The sequence below is a fragment of the Simochromis diagramma genome, unplaced genomic scaffold (genome assembly GCF_900408965.1).
Source record: "Simochromis diagramma unplaced genomic scaffold, fSimDia1.1 OVJJ01000361.1, whole genome shotgun sequence".
Classification (NCBI taxonomy): Eukaryota; Metazoa; Chordata; class Actinopteri; order Cichliformes; family Cichlidae; genus Simochromis; species Simochromis diagramma.
In genome coordinates, this window is record NW_024386860.1 from 16,625,844 (window position 1) to 16,651,644 (window position 25,801).

General features: G+C 41.1%; 1 protein-coding gene across 1 annotated transcript; it reads left to right on the forward strand.

Annotated features, from left to right (window-relative positions):
• Window positions 1–1,586: 1,586 nt before the first annotated feature.
• On the forward strand, window positions 1,587–25,514 carry nr2f5 (nuclear receptor subfamily 2, group F, member 5). The gene is made up of 4 exons (XM_040030822.1): window positions 1,587–3,054; window positions 17,688–17,968; window positions 19,910–20,156; window positions 23,763–25,514. The coding sequence occupies exons 1-4, from the start codon at window positions 2,688–2,690 to the stop codon at window positions 24,080–24,082; spliced, it is 1,215 nt and encodes a 404-aa protein (XP_039886756.1). The 5' UTR covers window positions 1,587–2,687; the 3' UTR covers window positions 24,083–25,514.
• Window positions 25,515–25,801: the final 287 nt, after the last annotated feature.

Below are 25,801 nucleotides of genomic sequence, written 5' to 3' on the forward strand. Positions count from 1 at the left end.
ATATATATATATATATATATATATATATAATACACATAATAAACATAATAAACATAATAAATACACATGTTACGACGTTTATTTAAAGACTTATATGTAACAAGAAACCTGGTTTATTCAATTTCATCGTTTCCATTAGATAAACAATTATTTTCCCAGAAATCAGAGACAACTATCATGTAAACTGACAGTAAGAAAACCAGAGACTCTAGTTATTGAAAGAAAAAACAAAAGCCAAAACCAAAAAACAGCCTGCGTGTTGTCCAGAGGGGAAGTGCGAGAGCGTGTCTAAACGCATTATCACTTTTCAAACCTCGGTCTCATGCAGCACGGGGCGGTGGGACACTCGACCCCCTGGCAGCGGTGTTGCTGGAATTACCTACACATGACAAATCAAGACCATATCTGGGAAAATAATCGGGTCCCCGCTGCGTGAAAACTCCCATTAGGGAACAACACTGCCACTGTTAATTACCGAAATGGGCTTTTGTTCGCTGGCAGAGGCTATAACTACAACACAACAAACCCGAAAAATCAACACTTTCTCCATTGCTGGCCGATTTAGCTTGGTGAGACCTTTGGCACCTTTTGCTCTTGTTGACTTTGTGGAGGACACGGGGGCTGTTTGCAAACACCGCCAGCATTTAAGATATTCAGTTATTATTCTGCAAGTTTGCCCGCGGCGCTGTTTTTACAGTATTTAATTGGTGGATAGGAAACTGCACGATTTCAGTGATGACCAGTTTATCAGGAACCATCTGGAGTGTTTAGTCCACGCCGACAGTTGGTCTGAGATTGGTCACAAGGCTGTGGCGTATAGATAAAACAATTGGCAAACCATGACCTCTAGTCGTTCATTAGTGGGAAAAACATTTCCAGAAAAATACCAGAAATATGTTCTAACTTATGACAAGAAATAACTTATGATTTCAAGAAACACACAATTTCCTGATTCTTAAAGATGCTCCTCTAATATGGCAAAAAGCTTTAACGAGTCGAATAGTTTTTTAAACCCAAAACTTTCATTTTAATAAAAAAAAATCGAAACTTCACTTTAGTTTTAAGTTGTAGGCAACTGTAAATATTGAAATATTGTTCATTCCAAAAGTTTAGTAGGCGATATTTCTTCCGCCTCCGTAAACTACATCGTTGAGCATTTGCGCTGTGGGATTCAAACCTTTGTAAGACTCATGTGCATTAAGATTAGTTTCCAAAGTAGATGCAATGCCATAGACGTCTGCTCATTTGTGCACTTCTTAAACTGGGAGTTAAGTTGAACACGGGGCTTTGAGCCCCGCCGGAGTGGAATGTGAAAACTGCCCTCTCGCCTTCAAGCATCTAAATAATGACAACTAATGCGCTTTTATGCGGGTAAGCCACTTAAAATGTCTCTCACTCCCATCATTAAGGTTTAACCTTTAAAAAACGTAAAATCTTTTTAAAGAACAAAACTATTTGAAATTATTAGAGAAATCTACAAAGCTACCACACGTGTTCAGCAGCTTCTATTTTATTAACTTCTTAAAATTGCTTATTGGTCATTGGTTATAATGCACAAAATGCACAGTAAGCTTATAATTTCTATTGGACATTGATGGAGCCCACTTAAAAGTACTTGTATCGCAACAAGCGCCACTGTCTGTCAAACCCATCCAGTCATACGCTGTCCAATCAGGTTGCCCCTTTTTCCTTTTTTCTTTTTTTAACCACACTTTTGGGGCCTATCACGCCGGGCCCTCAAGCTCTCACTTCTCCAGCTGAGGGGAGGGGATACGACCTTATTTGGGATTTATGACCTTATATGGAGCGCCGCCAGTGGAGGGCAGCCGTAGGAGGCAGCCTTGCCAGTGACACTTTGCCGAAATTGTAGCTTTGACTCTCAGACAGTCGAAGGGTAAAGCGATAGTACAGTCGAGCGGCAAAGCTTGTTCAGCGAGGTGTTTCTGTTTAGACTCTTCCACACTGACGATCATCCAGAAGACACTGGAGATATTTCGCCCGTGTAGTTGGTAAATAAATGTCAGAGCGCCCACTGACGTCGCTTTCCAAATCGTCACCTCGACGCGCAAGAAAAAGAGGAACAAGGATTGCGTGCTCCCCGGGACTTGCGCTCCATGGGCTGCGTTATCCAGAAGCTTGCTGGGACTAAATACATCGAACGATATGAGCATGTAGTCAGTGTTAATTCTGCTTTGCATTCAATTTAGACGTAGTGTTGAGCTTGTGGCTGAAGAAAGGTGCATGAGGCAACACGTTTTCTTCTATATTCAGTTTCATTTGTCCAACTTTAAATTCTAGAGGCAAGCAAATAATCAGACGGCTTTTAATTTTGACAGCAGAGACTCTGACTTACTGGACTGACTTTCCCGAGAGGTTACGCTCTGAAGAACAACGTGTTTATGGATATCTGCGCAGCAAGGAACATCGGGAGTTGTAGGCTTTGCACTTCTGAGTCGATCATGTTGATACCTTGCTTTTACTGTAAACTTTGATAGATGTTTACAGGAAGATTTCGGCGACAATAAGAAATCACAGTTCTGATACGCTCAGACTGACCTCTGGGGAAAGTGGGACGCGCTTTTTCGCCCTCCCTCGTTTTTTTCTCCCGAGACGTCAGGACGGATCTCTATCACGCAATCTGACTCTGCTTCTGTGGTTTAAACAAAGACCAAGTGTTTTGGGATAGCATGGCAATGGTAGTAAATCAATGGCCAGAGAACATTTCTGCAGATCCGGGGTCTCAACTCCAGATATGCGGCCAGGAGCCCGGCGGGGCACCTGGAACACCAAACGGTTCTACCCCAGGGAACGACGCACTTTCCGGGGACAAGATCCCCAACGTGGACTGCATGGTGTGTGGGGACAAGTCCAGTGGGAAGCATTACGGTCAGTTCACCTGCGAGGGATGCAAAAGCTTCTTTAAGCGTTCTGTGAGGCGGAACCTCACTTACACCTGCCGGGGGAACCGAGACTGCCCCATCGACCAGCACCACCGGAACCAGTGTCAGTACTGCCGGCTGAAGAAGTGCCTCAAAGTCGGCATGAGGAGAGAAGGTAAGGCTGGCTGCTCTCTCTCTCTCTCTCTGCGTGTGTGTGTGTGTGTGTGTCGGATGTCAGACTGTATTTGTAACACTGGAGACATTTATTTACAAAACGTATTTATGTGCGTAAAGTTGTGCGCAGTATTCTCAGTTTTTAAAACAAGAGTGCCATTAAGTCTGGAATTCAGTCGTAAAAGATGTAAATGTTTCTCTGATTTCACTTGTTTCATTACTTCTTAAAAACACATTTGAAACAAGAAAACACGAGTGCAGACGAACCCCTATCAAAAGCAGGCGAAAGAAATCAATAGACAAACCGAAGGCAGTCTTCACTTTGACAGATTTGCTCTGACTGCAAGAAAACAATGCATTCAAACCTAAATTCATGTGACGCTCACACAAAAAGATATGTGTGTAAAAGAAAACCTCGTGCCATCTTTTGTTTTGCATGCACCCTGACTGGTTTACGCGTCTTCACTTTTTAGTTAGTATTATAATCAGCATGCTTAGACCTTCTCACACTTCACTTTTTTTTTTTACTGAATCTGAACCATTCATCCCAGCGCTCTCTGTTCCGTGAAATCCTCCCTTTGTCTCGCAGTTTTAATTATGCTGTTTGCACACCGACACCCCGAGCCGCTATAAGAGGATGCCGCTACATTTGTTGCATTGTGTTGGATTAACAACGGGTCAGTTAGTGCCAAAGAGGAGCGGAGCAAACGTGCTGGAGAAGAGCTTTCCCTTATGTATTGTCATTCGGTAGCGCTGCATCGAATCAGGAAGCATGAGATTGTGCATATTTAAAATAAGAACCAGCATCTCTTCTGGTTGAGTTATAGATTCATTAAAGTAGTTTCTGCATTTTGGAAAGAAAATAAAGAAGAACGGGGTACTTTTAATTTGACCGATCACTATAATGGAAATGTCATATTACTATTACGCACGATGTTACACAAACTGTGCACATAAGCCATATGCGAACAGGTGAGATATGAGCAGTTAGGTTTTAATTATACCGAGTGAAAAAGTGGCGTGACTTCAGCGGTCCTCAAGAGACTTTAATGAAGATGTCACACTTCGCCGTTTTTTATTTTCCCTCTCAGAGGACAGAATAAGGTCAGCAGCTGCGTCACCGTGAGCAGTCCTCCAAAGGCACTAGGCAGTGGAAGTTGAAGGACAGACCCCGCCGCCTTTTGCCACAGCCAAAATGTAAATAGCAGACAAAGACGTTGGAAATAACCCGCTCTCCTTAGAGACGAGCTGAGAGGAGATGATCCCTCAAGGGTTAGTGTGATTGAAGTCTGTGCCTCTGGCAGTGTATGTGTGTGTTCACTGTACACACAGTATTACCTCATGTTAAGTACCCGCGAGCCACACCAACTCAGTCATGCTCCATTCCGACTGAATGAACCCGAGGAAATCTCCTGACGCGCCGCGGCGTGGAGAATAGCCAGTCCTTCTGATTCAGTCTGTAAGAAGGAAAATGTTAAAGAGCTGAAAAGACATCAGTGAAAGGGAGTTTTGGTCACAGTTTGCACGAAAATATAGTGAAATAAATACGTTACAAGAAAGCAAAATATTAATAATTTAAGCGTAACATCTTAGAAGGCGTTTATGGGAAATGAACTGTTTTACAGCCATTTTTTAAGAATATTTCTTGGCGAGGCTGAGACATTAAAATTAAGCATTTTCTCATCATCTGTAGAAATTACAGGTTTTTTTTTTTTGTCTTTTGGCACAAATAGATTCTTCTAATTCAGTCGGGCAAAAACCAAAAGTTAAAAAAATGTTTCTCATTTAAATAAAACCTGAAAATATCAGTCGACTGAAGAAAGAGTGTGAAAAAAATCACGAAAGGTCTCATTTTGAAGGCAGTCGCTCATTTACTTGTTTATATTGACCATTTCTGCAGTGTTGGTTTTTAGTTGTGTGCAAAAGGCTTAAATGTGGAGTAGGTCAACTTACACTGGATGAGCTCATCTGTTGGTCCATTTGGGGTCAGTTGGATTAATCGCTGTCTTTAAATCCTCTTTGTCGACAGAGTTCTGTTTATCAGCGATCATTTGTCTAGTTTGGACCATATTTGCTAAAGCATATTCACTGTGATTTTAATGGCAGGACGATTTCCAAATACAGAAGGAAATAGAAGTGAATTAGACGTTTCAGGGGCGTTAAAAACAGCTAAACTGCGTAAACACGATTTTTCATAAACATTAAAAAATAAAAAAAAATCCTGACGTCTAACTTTATTATTCAATCGCGCATTAACCAGCCTAGAAGTTAAAGATGATGGGTGTTAAAGAAAAAGTTTAACGACTTTTAAATCATATGTTCTCTCTCACCGTAGAGAGCATATATAAATATTGTTTTCTTCATATTTTTTCAACAGGCTAAAGTTTTCAAACAGATGCACATTTTTAAATTATGATTTACACAAGACATCTGCTAAATTCCAAAGTTTGACGATACTTTTAAAATAAAGCAGCAGATGTGCATGAAGATGTAGTTTGTTGAGCTGATTTGTCATTCTGTTAATTATTTAGAAGCCTTTTCACTTCCCTTCAAATGTGCTCGGTGATAGCATGTAGGTCATATGTGGGTGCAGTTGGCTAGGACATGTTATGCAATTATTATATAACATGGTTCACCGGTTTCATCCACAGATGGAGTATTAGGATATGGGAAGATTATGTTTTTGGATAGCAGAGGAGAGTTGGTGATTAACCTAGTTTGCATCTTCTCGTCATTCCGCCTCATGTAGAAGCAAGAGAACGCATGCTTCAAGTTCATCAATGACAGCGCTTCATGATATTTCTGTTACAATAAATAAATATTGATCTGCCTGAGAAGTCATGCTAAACGTTTTATGAGTGGATTGTGGCAGATTCTGAAATTCTTTGCTTTCAAGTGAGTGGTATTTGTTTCCCAAAGGGGACATTTGACCTCTTTCTGTAGACTGCTGTGTTGAACATAATATCATTTGTTGGAGACTCTTAACCAGGGCACCTTTCAGCAGCATGACAGCAAACATTTCACTGCTGGCTTCAGTAGGAGTCAAGCCCCTAAAACCTTGGCAGCGTTAGTGTCATTGTCTCACCAGGCAGCTACACAGAACCTCCACTTGTTCCTCTGTCAGTGCAGTTTCTAGGATGACTAGGAAGCAGAGAGGCAAAAAGAATCAGCCTGACAGTTCCTTTGAACCAGAGTGAATGTTTTAATTTTGAAACACGCTGCAAGGACGAGCCACTGACTTTAGTGAGGACGGAAAAGACACGTGGGAGTTTACTGCTCTGATTAATTCATTCATACACAGTGATAAGGTCATCTTGTCTCTTGTATGTGTCTTGAATCAGCTGTATGCACGCAACACTTGTGGACACACGCACAGCTTTTGGAGTCTAGTGATAGTAAATAGTCTCAACATCCATTTGTAGCACAAGAATCTGTAATACCCAAACTGAACATGCTCAGTGGGGAGACTGCTGCCTCCTCTGACCCACAAAATGCCAACAGCAGTGAAAAATATAGGTCAACCAAATCTAAAACATTAATAACACACAGGCTGAAGTCAAAGTCCAAAAGTGTGAACCGTCAGGGGCCTCTACGGTGAATAAATACCCTGCTGGAGTGCTAAAGTCTAACACGGTATTAACTAATCCATCCTCCACAGCGAGCAGGCAATTTAACACCAAAACACTGCAGTTTGGCCTAATTTTGGCACTAAAAATCTTTACGTATCCCAGTTGTTTGGCTATCGACAAATTTAAACACTTAACCCCTGTAACTAGACTCATGAGCTAAGTCATTACCAGAGAGCTCTCAGAGGAAAATGACTACCAGTCAAATGGCAAAACCACACAGTTTTCTCCAGGGTTGAAAAATGAAGCAAATGCAAAAGTGCCAAATACTGCAGTTCCTCAGTTAGCCAGTTGAGACCGGTAACAAAAAGAAAGTAATTTCCCATAGATTCCTATTCTACGCCATGAATTTTAGTTTTACAGAGGAAAAAAACACGTCACCCTACTTTTGGGGAACTTGGTGCTCCTTGTTTATATATGTTTTAAAAAATGTTTGGAACTCTATGAAACAGAGGTGGATGTCACGTTTCTGTCATTTGACATTTGGAGTACCGTTACATCCTGGTACCTTACATCTCCCTTCATAAAATCTTGATTCTGATTCTGCGATCCTCTCGTACCTGCTGTCACTCTCATCCAGTTTCCTGTCCTCACAGAGGGAGTGACCCTTACTGTCCAATCAAATTCTTTCCTGTTCTTGCCCTCATTTCCTGCAACTTTTTACATGCTCATTTTAGTGCATGATTTGATCGCTTACACATCCCATCACGTCCCAATCCCTGCTCCAACACACTTGATTCAAATAACCAACTGGGTATTATGTGCTACAGCTGTCTAAATCCGGTGTTTTGCAGTACTGAAACACCTAAAAACCTAAAACAAGCTGTCCCGAGGACCAAAATATAGAACCACTGCTTTACTATTATTGCCCAAAGAAAACTGTCCTAACTAACTAAAAATACTTCTTCACATTTTCTTGAACTTGCATGTGTTTTTTAAAATATGCTTAGCTCAAGTTAAACATACAAAAAAAAAAAAGATTTTGTTCTTAGCAGTCGCTAGCATTCTGTCACATGCACATTTGACTCCTGAAATAATTGCTCCACCCCAATGTCAAAGGTCAAACCGTCTGCTACTCATCATTTTACTGAACACTGAAGTGTTTTGTGTCACAAAATAAATAAATACACGGGGATAGTGTAATCACCAAAAATTTGGTTTGCTGCCTGAGGGCAACACCATGGCATAGAAGGTTATAAAGTCCAGGTTATGAAGCGCCTTGAGGCGACTTTTGTTGTGATTTGGCGCTATATAAATAAAATTGAATTGAATTGAAATTGAATTGAATTGAATTGAAATTGAATTGAATTCAAAGCAGAAAAAGGATGTTTACAGCTGTTTTTCGGCACTATAGCTAATTTCCCCTCTCAGAAATATTGTAAGGGGATATTTTTTAATAGCTCACCCTTTTAAACTCCAGTTAAGTTTGAATATTAGGAGTGCGTCTGATTTGACTGATGGGTGAGTGACGACATATGCAGATGCCTGTCATGGTTCGACTGCTAATTTGAGTCGCCTCTTTACTGTGTGTGAGTCACTTCTCTACTTGGTGCCTTTTGAAGCATTTTTAATGCAATGAACTCATATGACCTGCTGTGTGGTAATTATATTAAAAGCTTAAGGATAAATCCGTGTGCCACTTTTGGTGAGTGGAACACAGATTCTAGGATTTTCTTTAAAATCTAATGTGGTCCTGACCAAAATCTGAGTGTTAAGGCTTCAAAAGTTAGCTTCATAAACCAATGGGTGATGCACGGTGGCTACATTCTAGTGATGGGTCGGTCGCGAACGAAATGGCTCTTAGAGCCCGATCTTTGACGTGAACGACGCGAGCCGGCTTGTTATCGCAAGCCGTGTTTTTTTTTTTTTTCTTTCTCTCACCCTCTCTCTCGCACTTTTTTCCGCTTCACTCCGCAGGTGAGCCTTGTGCTTTATGATGGGAAGAGGGGGGAGGGGCGGTAGTTACACTCAGTAGCACAGGAACAGAGCGGGAGGGAGAGAGAGAGAAAGCGAGCCAGGGACAACAAGGTATAGTGATGATCCACAACTATTGCAGATGATAAAGGATTCATAAAGTTTATTCACGCGGGTCCATATGACAGAGAATGTGCATCTTCTTTTTGTTTTCATATTATAATTTATATTTAATTGTGTTGTGGTTTGCAGTGTTTGTTGTTGTTTCACTTTAAATTTGTTTAAAAGGAAAAAGCTGAAAATTTAAATAGTTAAAAGTTGAAATGTGAATAGTTGATTTTTGTATTATATGATTTATTTATTACATTTTATGTGGAGTGAATAAATAAAAGTATATTTACGGTGGCCCCTACAGACAAAGCACGTAAAAACTCCAAAACACGTACAAACTCTGAAGCACATACAAACTCCAAAACATGTAAAAACTCAGAAGCACATAAAAACTCAAAACACGTACATAAGACAACAGAAGTGCTCCAGGATGCTAGCGGCAGTGTTGAACTTTTGTTACCTAGTGGCTACACAAGCCAGCAAGTACCAACGACCGGATTTGGTGTGTGGTAATAACAGGTAAATGAACTTTTTTTTTTTTTTTTTTAAATTTGACTATATATGAATGCTTGTGTATAAATACACAAACAATACACATATGCTTCCATGCTTTCAATTGTGTAATTTAAGTGATCTAGGTAGCTCTGTTTTGGAAGTTCAGTTCATGCTAGAAATGTGTTTTGGAGTTTGTACGTGTTTTGTCTCTTGGGGCCACTGCATATATTTATATATAAACATATATAAATAAAACCACTTTGTTTTTTGCATTAGTAATTCCTTTTGTGCATAATTTTATATTATTGTTAATAATAAATTAATTAAAGCAACAAAACAACCCGAAGAGCCGGTTCGGAGCCGAAAGAGCCGGCTCTTTTTAGTGAGCCGAACCGAAAGAGCCGGTTCTCTAAAAAGAGCCGGAAATCCCATCACTACTACATTCATCTTTTATAGGCAGTTTATGAGCAAAATCTATTATAAGGTGTTACAATTGTGCCTATAGTATTATTTCCAGTGCTAAGGCGTTGTATTGCTGTGTACTACTGATGGAAAGGTATTCGAATGCCATTTCTTGCTCATCCCACAGAATCACCAATGCAACAACAGCAAACGTAATGTGACCTTTCTGGTCCATTCACTCAGTCACTCCAGCAAACTGACTCTGAACTGTTTTGCTTGCAACTGAAGTAGCTCAACCTGTTTTCATGTGTCACTCAGGTCACTTGTACTAATGCACAGTCGAGAAAGAGTCATTAAATATGTCAGTCTGTGCGATGTGAACACCCCAACAGCCTTCTCCTTTAATCTGCCACACATGTGTTCCCTAACATAGCGCTACTGAGAAGCCATGAACATTTATATTTTAGGGGCTTAGCCGATGATCTTATTCATGCCCGCTGGGTAGAAGTGTAGTAGAAGTATTTATAGCCGTAGCAATAAAAGTTGGAAATGAAGCTCTAATGCGCCATAAACAAATGCACCTTTACATGATAATAATTCAAGAGGGACATCTTAGTCCTGCTGTGGCTTGCTGTGTGGTAAATAAAGTCAAGAGGAGGGGCGTGTGGAAGTGTAAATAAGTGTAACATGAATCAGACCCACTGGGCTGAATTCACTTTGCTAATTAATTTAGGAACTGCCTCATCAAAGTCTGAGAGAAAGAATGAGGCAACCTCGGCGATGCAGCAAAGCTACCAAACTTCCTCACGCAAAGCTCCTCTCATCCCTCCACGTCTCTTGTCTCTCTCTGTCTGTGTCACCTCGCTTCTCTGCCGCTCCTGCACTGCCTCCGGTTTTTCTGCGCTCCCGTTCTGTTGTGTCTCTCACGTTCGCTGCATACCTCAGCTCCTTCATGATGTTTGACAGACAACTGGGGACACAGCCAGTCCTCCTACAGCGTGCAGGTGGTTTGTTCTCAAAACATTTCTCTTAAGATGGAACCCAAAAAAGGGTAGTGAAGTTGAGTGAAGAAATACTATTATCGACCAACTTTTCATTTGTCTACATTTTATTTCTCTCTGAAGTGTTGCATTCATTTATATACAGCTTTGTAAAACCAAACAGTGAAGTGCAGGAGGCTTAAGATCGCTTTCAAGTGTTGCAGTCAGCCATGACTGCACTGCAGGGTACAGACACCTGCATTTAGTTTGCATACTACCCTGGCAATTAGTAACTGATATTTTTACAACCTGAGCCAGCTTAAACGTGTTGCAATCCCGAGACTAACATATCTATTTCACGAGGAAGGAACAGGCCTCCTAACACGTGCATTTTGTTAGTGAATATTGGATTGGTGAGGATCAGTGACATGCGTGCTGCAGTTTCTTCGATTTTGGAAGCCTCGTCCCCGAGAGAGAGGGAGGGGGCACGGAAATGAAAAAAAAAAAGGTGTGTACAACAGGTAGGCATTTATAGACGCATGGCAGGAAGGCTTGTGTTTGAGGCGTGGTCCTGCTCCTGAACCTTAGATAAAGTTACTTCCAGCTTATGGAATTTAGCAACATTAGCATTCATGTTTGTTTCTTATGAATAAAAGTCTCTCCTTTTAACTCTGCCCTTCACCAGCTCCTGAGAGTAAAATCTGTCTTTAACTACCAAATGCTCCACTGTATTTCCTTGCTGTCTGCTAACTTTTTCATGCCTGACAGGGTGCATGCACTGTTATCAAAGGTTAACATCATTATGTATACAAAATGAAAGATAGAGGAGTACAAGCAAACCAAAATAGTAAAGCTGTGGGCTGACACATTAAAACAACGACCCGTAAAAGTCACACAGCTCATCGGAGCTGAGGGAAGCCGCTCTTTAGGTCCAATAAATGTAAATAGGTTCACTGACAGCTGTGAAATCCACTGTTGTTCTAAAATTTTGTGTCACGGTCATTTTAATAAAGAACTGTTTTGTGATTTCCTGAAGTGCTGGATAAAGTGCTTCATGGTGTTTGTGGTAGCTAAAATATTTCTGTGAGATAAACAGAAGGAATAAAAAAATAAGAGCCTGCTATTGAACAATACCACTCCATGGGCTAGGTGAGTGAACCATGGACCACACAGCACAATATTTGTAGATACCACATAAAGGTCATTCTTTGGAAGAATTAGCACAAAACCCCGAGCTACAGTGTAATCATTATAGAAATAGCTGACTCAAGTTTTTCTTAAAAAATATGAATGAAAAAAAAAAGCCAAAAGATTAATAGCAGTGCTTACAAGCTCCAAGACTGAGAACTGAGAATGAATTCCAAATGAAAGTTGAAAAAAACCGCTGTCTTCGCTTCACTGACCTCAGGTCAAATTTGGGCGAAAAAAATAAAACATTTCTTTTTCTGCTCGGTCACACGTGTTCATGTGCTGAAGCATATAAAATCCTTATTTTAAACTGCCCAGATGCATTTCTGTCAGATGAGATTTGGCGTCACAGCTAAACATTTAATTATTTCTTTTTTTTAAACTTTGCTTTAATTGCAGGAGTTTCGAACGCCTCACGGACACAAACACACACGTGACCTCTCTCTGTGACATGACTCAGGGACGCAGTTTCATTTTGGGAAACGTGTTTATTGTTTGCTTGCCAGTGGAAGTTTTAGAAATGGAAAAGCTACTTATTAAATGCAGCTATTAGACTGAGACAAATCTATAATGCGTCTGTGTTGCCCCGGCACTGTGACCTTTTAGTCCAAATGTTGATAGGCCTTAATTGTATTTAGCTGCTGTAATTCCACTAACAGTCTGACCCAGAGGCTAATCCAGGGCAGCCAGGCAGCGAACTGTGCTCTCTGCCAGCTGCCATTTGCTGAAGTGGCATTTTGAAAGTCGCAGCTGAAATGTCCCATGGTACCTCTGTTTGCATGCACTTTCCTCCTCTCCCTCATTCTTTTGCCCTCATTTCATGGCCTACCTACACAGGATGCTGTTTTGTTTGGGGTTTTAGGGATGTATTTGCCTTTTTTAACTGCTTTCTCTGCCCTCAATTTGGATTCAGATTAATTTTATTTAAGAGAAAAAAACAAAAACTGTTTATCTTTTTAAAGTTATTATCTGACAAGCTCAGTCAATTGCATTAAGGTCAAGCACAGTCCACCAATTAAAAAGCCGGAAACGGATTATGGCACAAACTCAAATCTGACCTTATACTCCCATCCCCCTTTTAATTCTCTGTTTCCTTTTTTTTGTCCCCGGGCATCTGTTTCTATCTAATGTCATTTCTGTCTCTTTCGCTCTCCCTTGGCCCATCTCCGTGTAAATATATCACATCTCTTTGTCTCTGCACTGGCCTTTCTACCTCTCCATTTCTTTGGACCTTACTCCAATCACCCTTCTGCCCTTTCCTTTTTATCTGTTCCAGAGTCTTGTACAGCAGCTGTAGGCGAGTAAAAACAGAGAGCGATGTGTTTTAGTCAGGCGTACTCAAGTGCTCTGCCTCTCAGGCACGAGTGACCCCCACAATGAGGCTTTTGAAAAGTCAAGTGGATCAAGTAGATTCACCAACATCTGCGGGATTAACCACTAATCAATATGAGACCATATCAGTAGCTGTGAATTCACAAATAAGGGACATAAGGAGCAGGGGCGGATCTAGAGAAATTTTCTTAGGGTGGCAAAATCGAAGCCCTTTTTTTCATACACTTATGCAGGTGGTTATATATGGTTAAAATAATCCAAATGCAGTGAGCATACACGTTTTTCATATAAATAAAGTCTATAATTTAATTATTGTCTGTAGCCCACATAATTAAACAGTTTAGCTACATAAAACATGTGAGTTTTGATGCTATGTACTGTACAGCCTGTATGATAAATAAATATGTAGCCCAATAAGTATAAAATCCAGAGAGCTACACAACATGGGGCGCTTCATTTACAAACGCAAGTCTAACTTAAGTTTCACACTGTTTTCTGTCAGAAAACAGTCACATTGTTACAGCTTAAATTACACAAAATGTCAGAAATCTGCACTGTCATGAACAAAAATTGAAACCTAATTTTTTCATGATTTGTTGGATTAATCCACTGAGGTCTGAAATACAACTGGCAATTTTTGACTCCTTTTGAGTTTACGTTTGTATTTCACCCTCAAATTGTTTATTTTTTATTCTTTTCCCTTGCTTTGTTTGGTATCTTTTCAGCTCAACTGAATTTAGTTGTTTTGACTGACATACTGCATTAGTATTACTGACCTGAAATGAAATCACACAAATAACTTAAAATCCTAGTAGTATTTTTGTACTGCAAAAAAAAAAAAACACAGACATGTTGAGTAAATTTTTATAACTTGAAATGCAAATATAAAATGTACATTTTGTAAACATATACAACTATTTATATAAAAATGCAGCCAATACACCTGCTGTTGTTTTTTCATTTTGTATAAGAATTTAAAAATATTGCTAAAACTAAAATGAGAGAACAATCAGGTGTCGGAATAAGATGCCCCACAAATGATGTGTGCCAGTAAAAAATAAGTTTGTCCACCAAAAGACAGGAGAACAGCACAGGGATAAACCTGCAGGCCTGACAACAGGAGGTGTATCACTCAGCTGGTTTTCTAGTGACAGTGTTTACATTGCAAATGTGCCTTTGTGACATTCATTAGTGCCCTCACTGACACACAAAACAAAACAACGACTACACAACACAACACACTAAGTATACACTCCACACTAAACGTTACAAATCTGCCACATCTAAAAACTCTCTCTCTCACTCGCTCTGTCTCATAAACATCGCTTGCTACTGAAAACAAGAAAAAAGCTGGTCCTGCTATGGGCTGAACCATTTGTTAATGGTGCAGGGGGGGAACACTATGCAATATATTCAGTGTTAGCATTTATATTCACTGTTGACTGTAACTACGCTCAAACTGTTAATGCTATCTTATTTTAATAAACAACACTGTCATATGCAAAACTGGGGTGACACTTGGGGTGGCAAGGGATCATTTTAGGGTGGCACTTGCCACCCCATGCCACCCTTCTAGATCCGCCCCTGATAAGGAGCAGCGGGGTCTTAAAAAAACTGTTTCCTTCAATTTAAATTGTGATGAATTTAATAAATTCCTCTTGGAGTTCAGGCGCACTGTTTTACAATTTACTCAGTGCATAAAGGGGAAAGTCAAAAGTAGTTAAAACCAGGTTGTTCGCAGTAGAAGATTTTTTTTTTACATGAAACCAGGACAGAGTGACAGATTCAGGTCACAGAAGTGCTCTGACTTAGATATGGACCAAAGCGCCTTTTGAGTCTGTCTCCCTAAAGAAGTTACCAGACAGAGTCTTTTTAAAAGTGCCCTTTTTGGGATCTGCTACAGCATTTTTATACTATAAGCTAAATAAAGGATGCATGTCACCTGCTGTTTTGTAAAAGGCCATTGTGTTTTATTTTATTTTATCTTATTTTTTATGCTGCAAAAGACACGAAAACCATCCAGAGGTCCAAATTCAGTGCTTAGAATTAGCTGTAGTGAAGGTTAGCTACCAGCAGCAGCTGCCTGTGTTGGCAACTGCCAGTCAGTTAATGCATACATTTAAGCCTTTAGAAAATGTATACAGTACATTAAAAAAATCACCTACTGTGCATTCGAATGAAGGAGGAAGTTAGCCACACATTAGTTTCATCTCTGAAGTTCATTATAGGATTCTGTGGGGTTGACTCACTTAACCCCATGTGGTCACCGGAGAAAGTGCAGTTTTTAGCATTTCTTTTTAGCCTTTTTAGCTGTATTTGGCTTTAGAGAAAGCAACTTTATTCACCTTAATTTAACACAGTTCTTGTTGAACAAATTAGGAAGTCAGCTGATGTTTTCACAGAGAAAAAGTTTGCAAAAGACAAGTTCAGGAAAGCCTCCCAGTAAACTGTAAATATGGACATATTTCTCACATCCATTCTCCTTTACCATCATCAGAGTCACCCTTTAACCATGTTGTTATTGATTCAATCGCAAAGTTAAAGGTTTCATAATCTTTGAGAAGTACATATTCCAACCTGAACCCCAATGTTTCCTGTGTCTCTCTAAGATGTCTCTGTGCAAAAACCTCACTGTCAGATTTATATACATACATATATACACAGATATATTTTTCATTAAGGGATTTTGAATGGTTTTAAAAAGGCAAATAAAAAAATCTTTGTGTAAGGAGGAGTTATAAGCAACATTTTCTCTAATCTGGAAAATCATTCACAAGCCTGTATTACAATAAAATGTCTGACTGAAAGGATCAGCAGTGTATGATTTAGCAGTCTTTCACTTCACACTTAAAGCACCTCAGAGTGACAAAAAACATATTTGGCCAGGTAATCTCTGTGGAAATTGCAACGACTTGCTCTCGGAGCACTTTCACTCCTGCTGCTCAGAGTGCAGTTTTATTTTCCCTTGTTTGTGAAATCCTGCAAAGACAGATGCATGTGGCTAATCTGACAGCCATCTTTTGCAAAGCGAGACAGGAGCCGCTGGAGTGCAAGCGACGAGGAATGTCCCGTTGTGCAACATTGTCTTTGAGACAGGCAAAACCTCTTCATAGCTCAGCAAAGTGAGACTGCGCTGTTTGCCAGAAGAGATCACATTCTTTTTTCGGGCACACGGGTTGACACAAGTTCGCAAGGAAAACTAGTACTTTGAGGTCAACACCTTTTGTGCAGAGGTATTTTTTTCTGTTAAAAGGACAGGCTAGAATTAAAGGCATTTTTATAACTTATGAGTGATTTGACCTCTCGTTTTTCAGACGTGCCATGGTGCGTTCAATTGGCACAGCTGCTGTGTGTGAGGTGACAGGTGATGGAGAGTTAAAAAGCATTTTCCAAGCCCTTCCTCCTCCCTTTTCTTTCACCCCCTCCCTCCACCTGTCTCTTTATGTAAACCACAGCTTTCTATCTGAAGCCCCATCTCGGGCTATATTCAAGCACATTGAACTCTGCACCTTCTCTCTCTTTCCATCGCTCCACTCTTCCCCAGACCTCGCATCGCCCCCATCTCCCTTTTCTCAACTTATCACCTTCCACTCACTCTTTCTCCTCCTTATCTCACAATTTCAGCCTTTTGCCTCATTTTTTCAACCCCTCTTTGCATCTTCATTGCGTCTCTCCTCTCGCTTGCCTTTCTCGCTGGCTCTGTGTAACTGTAGATGGAGTTATTAGTCAGACAGTGGATGACTGAACAGGTGTTTTCCAAATGGGCCTTTGAGCACTCGCCGCATCCTCATTGCTCCACACCAGAGGGGGGTGGGGGTGGAGGTTAGGGCTTTGTGTGTATGTGTGTGTGCAAGAGCTTGGCCTCTGCGTGCCCCTTTCACCTCAGGCTGGGCCATTTGCCAGTGCAGGGACTGAGGGCGGGGGTGTTACCGTACGTGTCCATGAGTGTGTATGCATGTGTGGGTGCATAACATATGTAGGTGTGAAGAAGTGTTATATTTTTACCAGCTGCTGCTTGTCGTTACTCATTGAGGCACAACAGCACTGTAGAATAGCCTTGGCCTGGCCACTTTCCATCCCTTCGCTGAAAAGACGAGCGCTGACACTTTTAGGGGTACGAGAAATGTTGTGTTGCTACACTTTTCAACCCTTAACCCCCATCCTGCCCCCCCGATCACCCGGCACATTTGACATGCTCAATTTGCTTCTTTCTTCTCTGTCTTCGTCGCGTCTCCCTTCTGTTACTCCTGCAGGTTTTTAGGACCCTGACCGTGCAGCGCCCCTTTGGGTGTAGTAATTCTGTAAACTACTATAACAAGCTTGCTAAATGATAAAAGTTTCATAACAAACTGATGGAAGATTGCAAAAAACACAGTTCTTGGCCTGTCTTCCAGAAACATGCAGCAGCCTGCTTCCAGAGGAAACAGTGGATCTGGAACACAGATATGAGTTTATATTAGTGTGCTCCAGTCCCATTTAGTCCTTAATGACTTGTGTAATTAAATAAAAATGCTGAAGCACTCTTAAAAAGTCTCAGGTTCACCCAGATAAAAGTTCAACTCATCCCCTTCTTTGTTTTCAAACAGCAGTACAACGAGGACGTACATCAAACTCCCAGAGCAGTCCAGGGCAGTACCTGACCAATGGCACCGACCCGTACAACGGCCAACCCTACCTGTCGGGCTTCATCTCTCTGCTGCTTCGCGCTGAGCCGTACCCAACGTCTCGCTACGGGGCTCAGTGCATGCAGGGGAACAACCTCATGGGTATCGAGAACATCTGCGAGCTGGCGGCCAGGCTGCTGTTCAGCGCTGTGGAGTGGGCCAAGAACATCCCCTTCTTTCCCGATCTGCAGCTCATGGATCAGGTGAGTGTGAAGAATGACCAGAGTAGACCAAACCTAATGAGAATGAGACCAGGCCAGGCTAACTGCTTTCTACTGTTTACAGTCTTCATATTGGATTAAGTCACACAAACATGAGAGCGGTATCTGTATTTCTTTTCATCTAACTCGCAATAAGAAAATAATTTTATATCTATATCTATATATCTATATATATATCTATATATCTATATAGATATATAGATATATAGATATATATATAGTTCTACAATGGTAAATTGTTCCTTAATAGATCATGCACAGAGAAATGCCAGAAAACAAAAAAAGTAAAGTAATAACTCATAGTTCAAAACACTATTTTCAAGCTACTGGCTAAAAATTCATAAAATGTCATCCCCACTTACATTTTGAACAGAACTAAGCTAATAAATATTTGAAAAACACATTAATATTTTTATTCCTCTTTTGTTAACCATCATGTCGCAACACATTTGTTTTGGCACAAACCTCAACTCCCAACATTTGGTTCAGATCGACCTGACATCAGTCATGCATATATAGATTTATATCAGCTATAAAGTCTTGGCACAGAGTAATCCCCTGACCTATAAATATTCACATGCACCTCTGACAGACATAGTCATCACAAATATGTCCGCTGTAGCCGCACCAAATCATTAACATATCATTAATGTCAAGTTCACATGTCGAATATTTCTGACCTGTAATGTCAGCATGCACTCAGGTGTTTTCTGCAAACCCCACTCTTTTTAGACATGTTATCAAAATCCATGTAGGTTTTCTCTTTTCAATATCAAAGCGCTGATATTGTGTCAAACACTGTCTCAGAGATACACAGCGGGTGCCCTTTGGCATCTGTGTGTGCAGGTCTGTCACTGTTAATTCCACATGTGTAAAGGACCCCTTTGGATCACATTTAAAACTATATGTGTAACTTTTCCAGCATCCAAAGTTAGTGGTGGGAAACATGCAAAGTAGAACTTCAAGTCTAAACCTAACCAGTAAAAAAGAAGTAAAAATAGAAATCCCCAAATGGGACACAAACTCTATTCTCCTGGCAGACAAACTTGTGACTTGCTCCATCGCCCCTTTAACCTCCTACTTTGTGGACTTTGTAGCTTTTGCAAGGAGAACTATTGACACTCGCCATTCAGTGTTACTGCGGCTGGTGCAGAGGGCACAGATGCTAAAGGACACTCTGTGCTTATCTCGGTTATACCGGCCAAATCTGATAGAGCAGCAGTATTTGATGCCCTAGGATGACAACTTGTTGGGTCACCTCAATAAATTCTAATTATTTTTTTTAATGTTTAACCACATCTCCAAACATGTTTCTGTTACATAAGAAAAGTTTAATCCTCTTCTACCTGTCACAGTGCATGCTTTCTCACCCTCTTGTATCCTTTCCAATTTTTTAAAAGTAACAATAAACACCTCATCAGACTAGCTGTCTAATTTCTGACGGGTAGGCGTGTCAGGAATGTTCTGTCATTCCACCGTTTCTGTGTGCTTCCCTATTCTGTAGTGAATAGGTACCTGTTTGAATGAATGAAGCTCTTGTATGTAATTTGCATTAAGTATTGGATAATGTTACCAAATTCATATCATCTCCAGGTGATATGTGGTGGTTTAAATGACCGAATGTTAAATATACCCTGTGTCCTTCTTCGCTCTGGATTAATGTGTATGTGTTGCTCTCTGGTTACATGTCAGTGATGGGTGTAAATGCTGTCTGAAGCCTGCTGAACTCTAACTGGAGGGCACTCAAAGTGCTCAAACTCTGAGCAACTCTCAAAAGGGCTGTCACAGTTTTAGGCTTCAGACACATTTTGCCTTTATTCATTTTATATTTGCAACTAAAAGCAGAAAGGCCAAAGCCAAATTAGTCATCCACATGGGTAATCTGAACGAAAGTAATAATCACCCTATACCGCTTGTTTCTAGGTGGCTCTGCTGCGAATGTCATGGAGCGAACTCTTTGTTCTAAATGCTGCCCAGTGCTCCATGCCGCTTCATGTGGCTCCTCTGTTGGCAGCGGCCGGCCTGCACGCATCACCTATGTCAGCAGAGCGTGTTGTGGCCTTCATGGACCACATCCGAGTCTTCCAAGAGCAGGTGGAGAAGCTGAAGGCCCTGCAGGTCGACACAGCTGAATATTCTTGTCTCAAGTCCATTGTGCTCTTTACATCTGGTGAGTTTAAGTGAAAAAATGGGAAATAAGTAGACTTAAGTAAAGTAATATATGGAAATGGTTTGCACATTCTGTAGAAATGTAAAATCAGCTGGATTACCAAGTTGCCACTATTTCATATCATTGTGTGAGCTTTGAACCGTTGAAAGCACCTCTGATCGTCCTTTAGATCAGCTGAGAGGGTATAAGACCGATGCCATCTGTGTCCTGTGAGTATGTTTTGCTCAGGGAGGAAGGGAGGAATTAGCATCCTGCTAATCTGATTTCTACTGGCACGATAGCATTGTGTTTACTGAACATGTAAGCTTACAGTATCATGTTAACAACATAACCTGAATTAGATGGCCAGTAGCAGGGTTATTACACACATTTAAACACAGCCAAGGCAAACATTTGATCACGATGTTCTTAAGCAGAGAGAAAAACGACCAGTGAAAAGAATAAAACAGCACATAAGGATTCCATTATATTTTTGTCATGACAACATAATAGTGGTGCAGATTAATTTAAATGACAACTATAAATCATTAAAATGCTGTGCAAAGGTGCTACCTATACCTGCTACCCATAGGTGATATAAAAAATGCTCAGATTCATCCTAAAAGTTGCAAATACAAGCTTTAAGAAAGAAACAAAAGGTTTGTTAACACAAACCCCTGTACGACATACACCTTGTCTGAGGTGCATTTGAATGGAAACCAGTACTATGGCTGACTGAGAGGTGACCTCTAATGCTGCAGTAGATTGTGTCTCATTGGCTCCATATGTAAATGCTGCTGCTAGTCAGTCATGGTCTCTGCCCTCCATGAATTTGACTGTAATTTGATCACTTTGTCATACTGTAAAAGGCAGCTCTTGACCCCTGTGAGCTGCTCGTGCGTCACTTGAACCTCTTTGTTTTGCTGAACATAAGAATAAGCTTTCACTATAAACTTTGCATTTGTATTTTGAATTCTGTCCATTTGTGGGAACGACTCTTTGAAAAGCAATTTATTTCTTAATTTACAGTAGGAAAAAGAATCTGTTTATATAAAGTTCAAGAAACAACAGATTCATTATATTGTATTGTTGCATGCCTACTATTTGGACCCAAAAATCCAGTGTTATAAACCCCTTATTATACACAGTACAGTACTCGACAACAAAGAAAATGCCTTTATGCTAGAATAGATTTGTCGGTTTGCATCCAAAGCTTAGAAAAACAGGGCTCTTGAGCCTCACAACCTTACATTATGTGGCAATATGTCCTCCCCGCTGAGTGACAGAGAGAATTAAATCAAAATATAATAGTTTTACTTCTTGGCAAAACCCCTGGCATCTGCATTGTTTTGATCCTGCTTATACACAAAGCCTGTTGAGGTTTATCCCAGCAGTCACTGGGCTCCAGTGTCAGCCAAAATACTGTCACATCTGGGATATTTCAGAGAGAGATCATGCTTTGTGACCCAGGGGGAAATGGATGGTGAAGAAGCCAACACTGAGATGTCTATCGTCTGTGTTATTTTACTGCTTTTCCCCCCCTTTCCCATCTTGCATGGCTTGTCAGATTCACTCTCTGCCTACTGAGCATCTTCACCAAGCTCTCTGTATGTAGGTAGCCAAGGATCCTCCTCTCCTTTCTTTTGCCTGTTTTCATCAGCCATCTCGCCTTCATGATCCCATCTATTATTAAAACCAGTCATCCACCCCTCCTCCCAACGCTCCCCAAACCCTAAACTCCAAGACCAGCACAACCCAAGCCCCAGGACCCCTGCCCCCACCACAGGAGTTGAATTATGTATGGTGCATTTCAGTGAGAAGGAGGATTCGCCATGACCTACATAACCCCTATAGCCCTAAGCATCCCATGTGACCTCCCTATATGCGCAGAAGCACATGTATACACATTAAAAAGCTGCACATCTTGGCAAGACCCTCGAACAGGATATTGTATGTCTTTGTGAAATATTCACACTTTAATGATCAAATCCTGAATTTGATGTAAACATGCACACAGCGTAAATAGACCTGTTAATAAATCTGACCCTTGCAGACCTGGTAGGATGACCTAACAAGCTCAGACAAACACCAATTGTCTCCCACCTCCCTCTGAGTCCCCTCCCACCACTCCCCCTGTGAAGCCCAGTCCGATCAAGCTACATCAGAGAGCGGGCATCTCAGTCCTGCCACCCTGATCCTTCACCCCCAATGACCCGGTGAGTGCCCAAGGATCAGACAAAAGAACACGGCACTTGGCGTAGAAGGGCACCCACAGAGCTGTCGCTTCAGCACACGAAGTGGTTTCAGTCACACAGACAGCTTCGCTAATCCCGACCGGGCAGTGACTGCCTTGTCACGAAGGACTCCAAAATGGTCGGGCTGACAAAAACGCAGTCCATCTTCCTCCCGAGTGGATGGAAATACAACCAAAGTGGGAACAATTATTCACCCGGAATGATGAGAATAGCGGCTGCTGGGCGGGTGGGGAGGGATTGACATGCTTGATTAAAATATGAGGTGAATTAATTATTTTTTTTTTGTGGAACTGAGGCAGGGTTTTACACAGGGGACAGATCAAAGTGTGAGAAGACAAAGGAGACCTGTGATGCAGGGTGACGGGTTAAAACTCACGGGCCAACGCCTTTTAACCGAAAGACTAAGCTTGAGAATAAATAACCCTCATCGAATACCTGCCTTCAATATGTGGGTTCACGCAGGGGGCAGGGTCAAAGAGCACTCCCACTTCTCGTACAGTATGTGGCAGAGTACAGTAGAATGCGTCTTTGTTTTGAGTTCACACATCTCTGACCTGCTTTGCAAAATCCCCAGTGATCTCCGCTCCACACACAGGGTGTGAAAAGCACCGCGTGCTGCGTTACACACTCTTGGTTGTGCGAGACTCTTGCCAAGGTGGGGGCCGGTGAGACGAGAGGTAGAAGGAGTTGGAAGGCAGAAAGTGTCTCCCCAGCTGAGGAGAAAGTGAACACAGACCACAGGGGTGGAAGTAGATCTCCGCTGTGACAACCTTGATTTTGTCAAGTTGTAGCCAGATTTCTCTGAAAGGAAAATGCCCTGTTACATCCTGGTTCTTTCTGGCAATGAATAAGTATTAGGTGAAGACACCACTCTGCCACATACTAAAAGGTTTTGTTAAAATCACAATTGAAGCTTCTTTCACTAAGAACAAACTTCATCCTATGCCAAACAGTATTAGCCTAACATAACATTAATCCAGAACATTAGTAACCAAAATATGGTATGAGAAGTCATTTTTCTTATGCAGTTATTCCTCGTCCTGCAATTCTGACTTACGTTTGACACATGACATACTGGAACCCGCAGAACACTGGTTATTATTCCATGGCTAACACCTGATTTATCCTTCAACAGAAAATCTACACAGTAAGCTATAATGTAGCCGCAAACCCCTCTGACCATCAGTCTAACCTAGCAAATGCAAAGCAGCCCACAAACACTCTGATTGGCCTAAAATTAAATGAAAGTCAGTGTGTCACAAAACTCACCTTAATGTCATACAGTCATTCTCACAAAAAGACTACTCTGTGCTTAAGTTGGATAAATGCTTATATCAGTTCTAAATCTTCACTTTGTATTCCTTTCTACTAGACGCCATGGGCTTGTCAGACGTCGCCCACGTGGAGAGCATCCAGGAGAAGTCTCAGTGTGCTCTGGAGGAGTATGTAAGAAACCAGTACCCCAGCCAGCCGAACCGCTTTGGACGCCTCCTCCTCCGCCTGCCGTCCCTGCGCATTGTCTCCTCTCCAGTCATCGAACAGCTGTTTTTTGTGCGCCTCGTCGGCAAGACTCCAATTGAGACGCTCCTCCGTGACATGCTGCTCTCAGGCTCCAGCTACAACTGGCCCTACATGCCCACAGTACAGCGAGAGCGACCGATCTCTCTCCACTACAATGAGAATGGGCCCTGAAGTGGAAGGACAGACCAAGGAGAAGCTACGGGGGAAATTACGGTTGAAGGCTGACCTGACTGCTCATCAATCCATCTCTCCTTCCCTTCATTGTCTGCGTTCAACTTCTCAGCTTCCCAAGAAGAAGTATCTCCCTCACCATTCCGCTTTAAACACCGACATTGATACACCATCATCCCAGTTACACAAGCCAGGCTAGCTTTCACTATCGCTAATACAGAGACTTTGTGGCCCGTTGCAGCTCCTCAGCTGAGTCTACATTTGAGATGTGGCGTGAGATGGACAGGTTGGTAGAATGGGTTATTGCGCAGTTCACCAGCAGGTCTGTTGGACTCACTTCAGATGTCATTCTCAAAAACCATGCAAACAATTTCAGCGAGCATTTGCTTCATTTTTGGTGATACACCTACACATACGGAAACTGTGTGCTGGCATCTGCGTACGAGCATGGAGAATACTGAGCAAGGGCTTTACCAATGGGACAGCCAAGAGCACAAAGCCTGTTGTAAATATACCAATTTTTAAAAAGAGAAAACCAGAAGCCATTAAAAAAAGACAAATGCCAAAATGTCTTGAACTTTTGCAGAGGATGTTTTATTGTGTGTTTGTATTAGCACTGTTTATATGGAGAGAAAACCCATGATTGTGTCCATATGTACAGTATATCATCGATTCATAGACATCTAAGGCATATTAGGGTTCAATTGGGGAAGCTCAGGTTCAGAGGGTGGGCAGACGGGCATGTCAATATCAGAACAAAAAAGACAAACCCAGCAAATTCTACACTTATCAGCAGCCTGTGCCAAAGCTGACAAATCATACGGTTTGGAGTATTTTTGTGATAGTGTTGGCTATTAAAAGAAAAGTTTGGTTTGTCTATAATTTGACTTGTTGTGGGGTCTCAGAGGCGAGAAGGAGTTTGTAATGAATACAAATAAAAGCGTAGGCACTTGCATTGAAAAGTAGTCAGTTTGAATCTGCAGAATCACAGCACTGGTAGATTGTTTCTACCCTTACCCTATTTGACTGAAGTATATTTTTTCTTACTCAAAAGACCCATGGTGTTAACATCGGGGTGGCAAAGCTCATCCTCCTTATTGTTATTACTTTTTTTTTTTTGTCAGTATTTGACCCTTTAGACAGGGGAGTGGGAGGGTGGGATGGGCTTTTACAAAACTAGCTGTACTTGCCTTAGAACAAAGATTTTGTCACTGAGCATTTATCTTATGACTGTGCCATAATCTCTCGTTACCTGTTATAACAGGTATTATGTCCTGTCAGGATTGGAAATGAGTTTGCATGAAGTTAAAATGTGATGTGCAACATGTCATTGAAGAGTCATGCACAATCCAAATATTTTAATTGAGTTAATGCAGAATCCTTTCTGCTTTTTCTTATTATACACACACACACACACACACACACACACACACACACACACACACATATATATATATATATATATATATATAATATATATATATATATATATATATATATATATATATATATATATATATATATATATAATTTGAATTTGTATATGTACTTCCTGTGAGCCAAAAGCCCGGGCTTCAGACAGCTCATATCAGAAAGTCTTTCCCTCCTCTTCACTCTGTTTAATCAGTATATTTCTAATATGGTTATCTCAGACAGAGCTCTGGCTGTGAGAACACAAGTCCTACACACCTGCTGTTCAAACCTTTGTTTATGAGGGTC

What these genes read in the sequence shown, in the direction of transcription:
- nr2f5 (XM_040030822.1), top strand. Translation starts at nt 2,688, where the DNA reads ATGGCAATGGTAGTAAATCAATGGCCAGAGAACATTTCTGCAGATCCG. An exon ending in AGTCGGCATGAGGAGAGAAG is followed by an intron (nt 3,055 to 17,687) that starts GTAAGGCTGGCT and finishes GTTTTCAAACAG; the next exon opens with CAGTACAACGAGGACGTACA. An exon ending in ATCTGCAGCTCATGGATCAG is followed by an intron (nt 17,969 to 19,909) that starts GTGAGTGTGAAG and finishes GCTTGTTTCTAG; the next exon opens with GTGGCTCTGCTGCGAATGTC.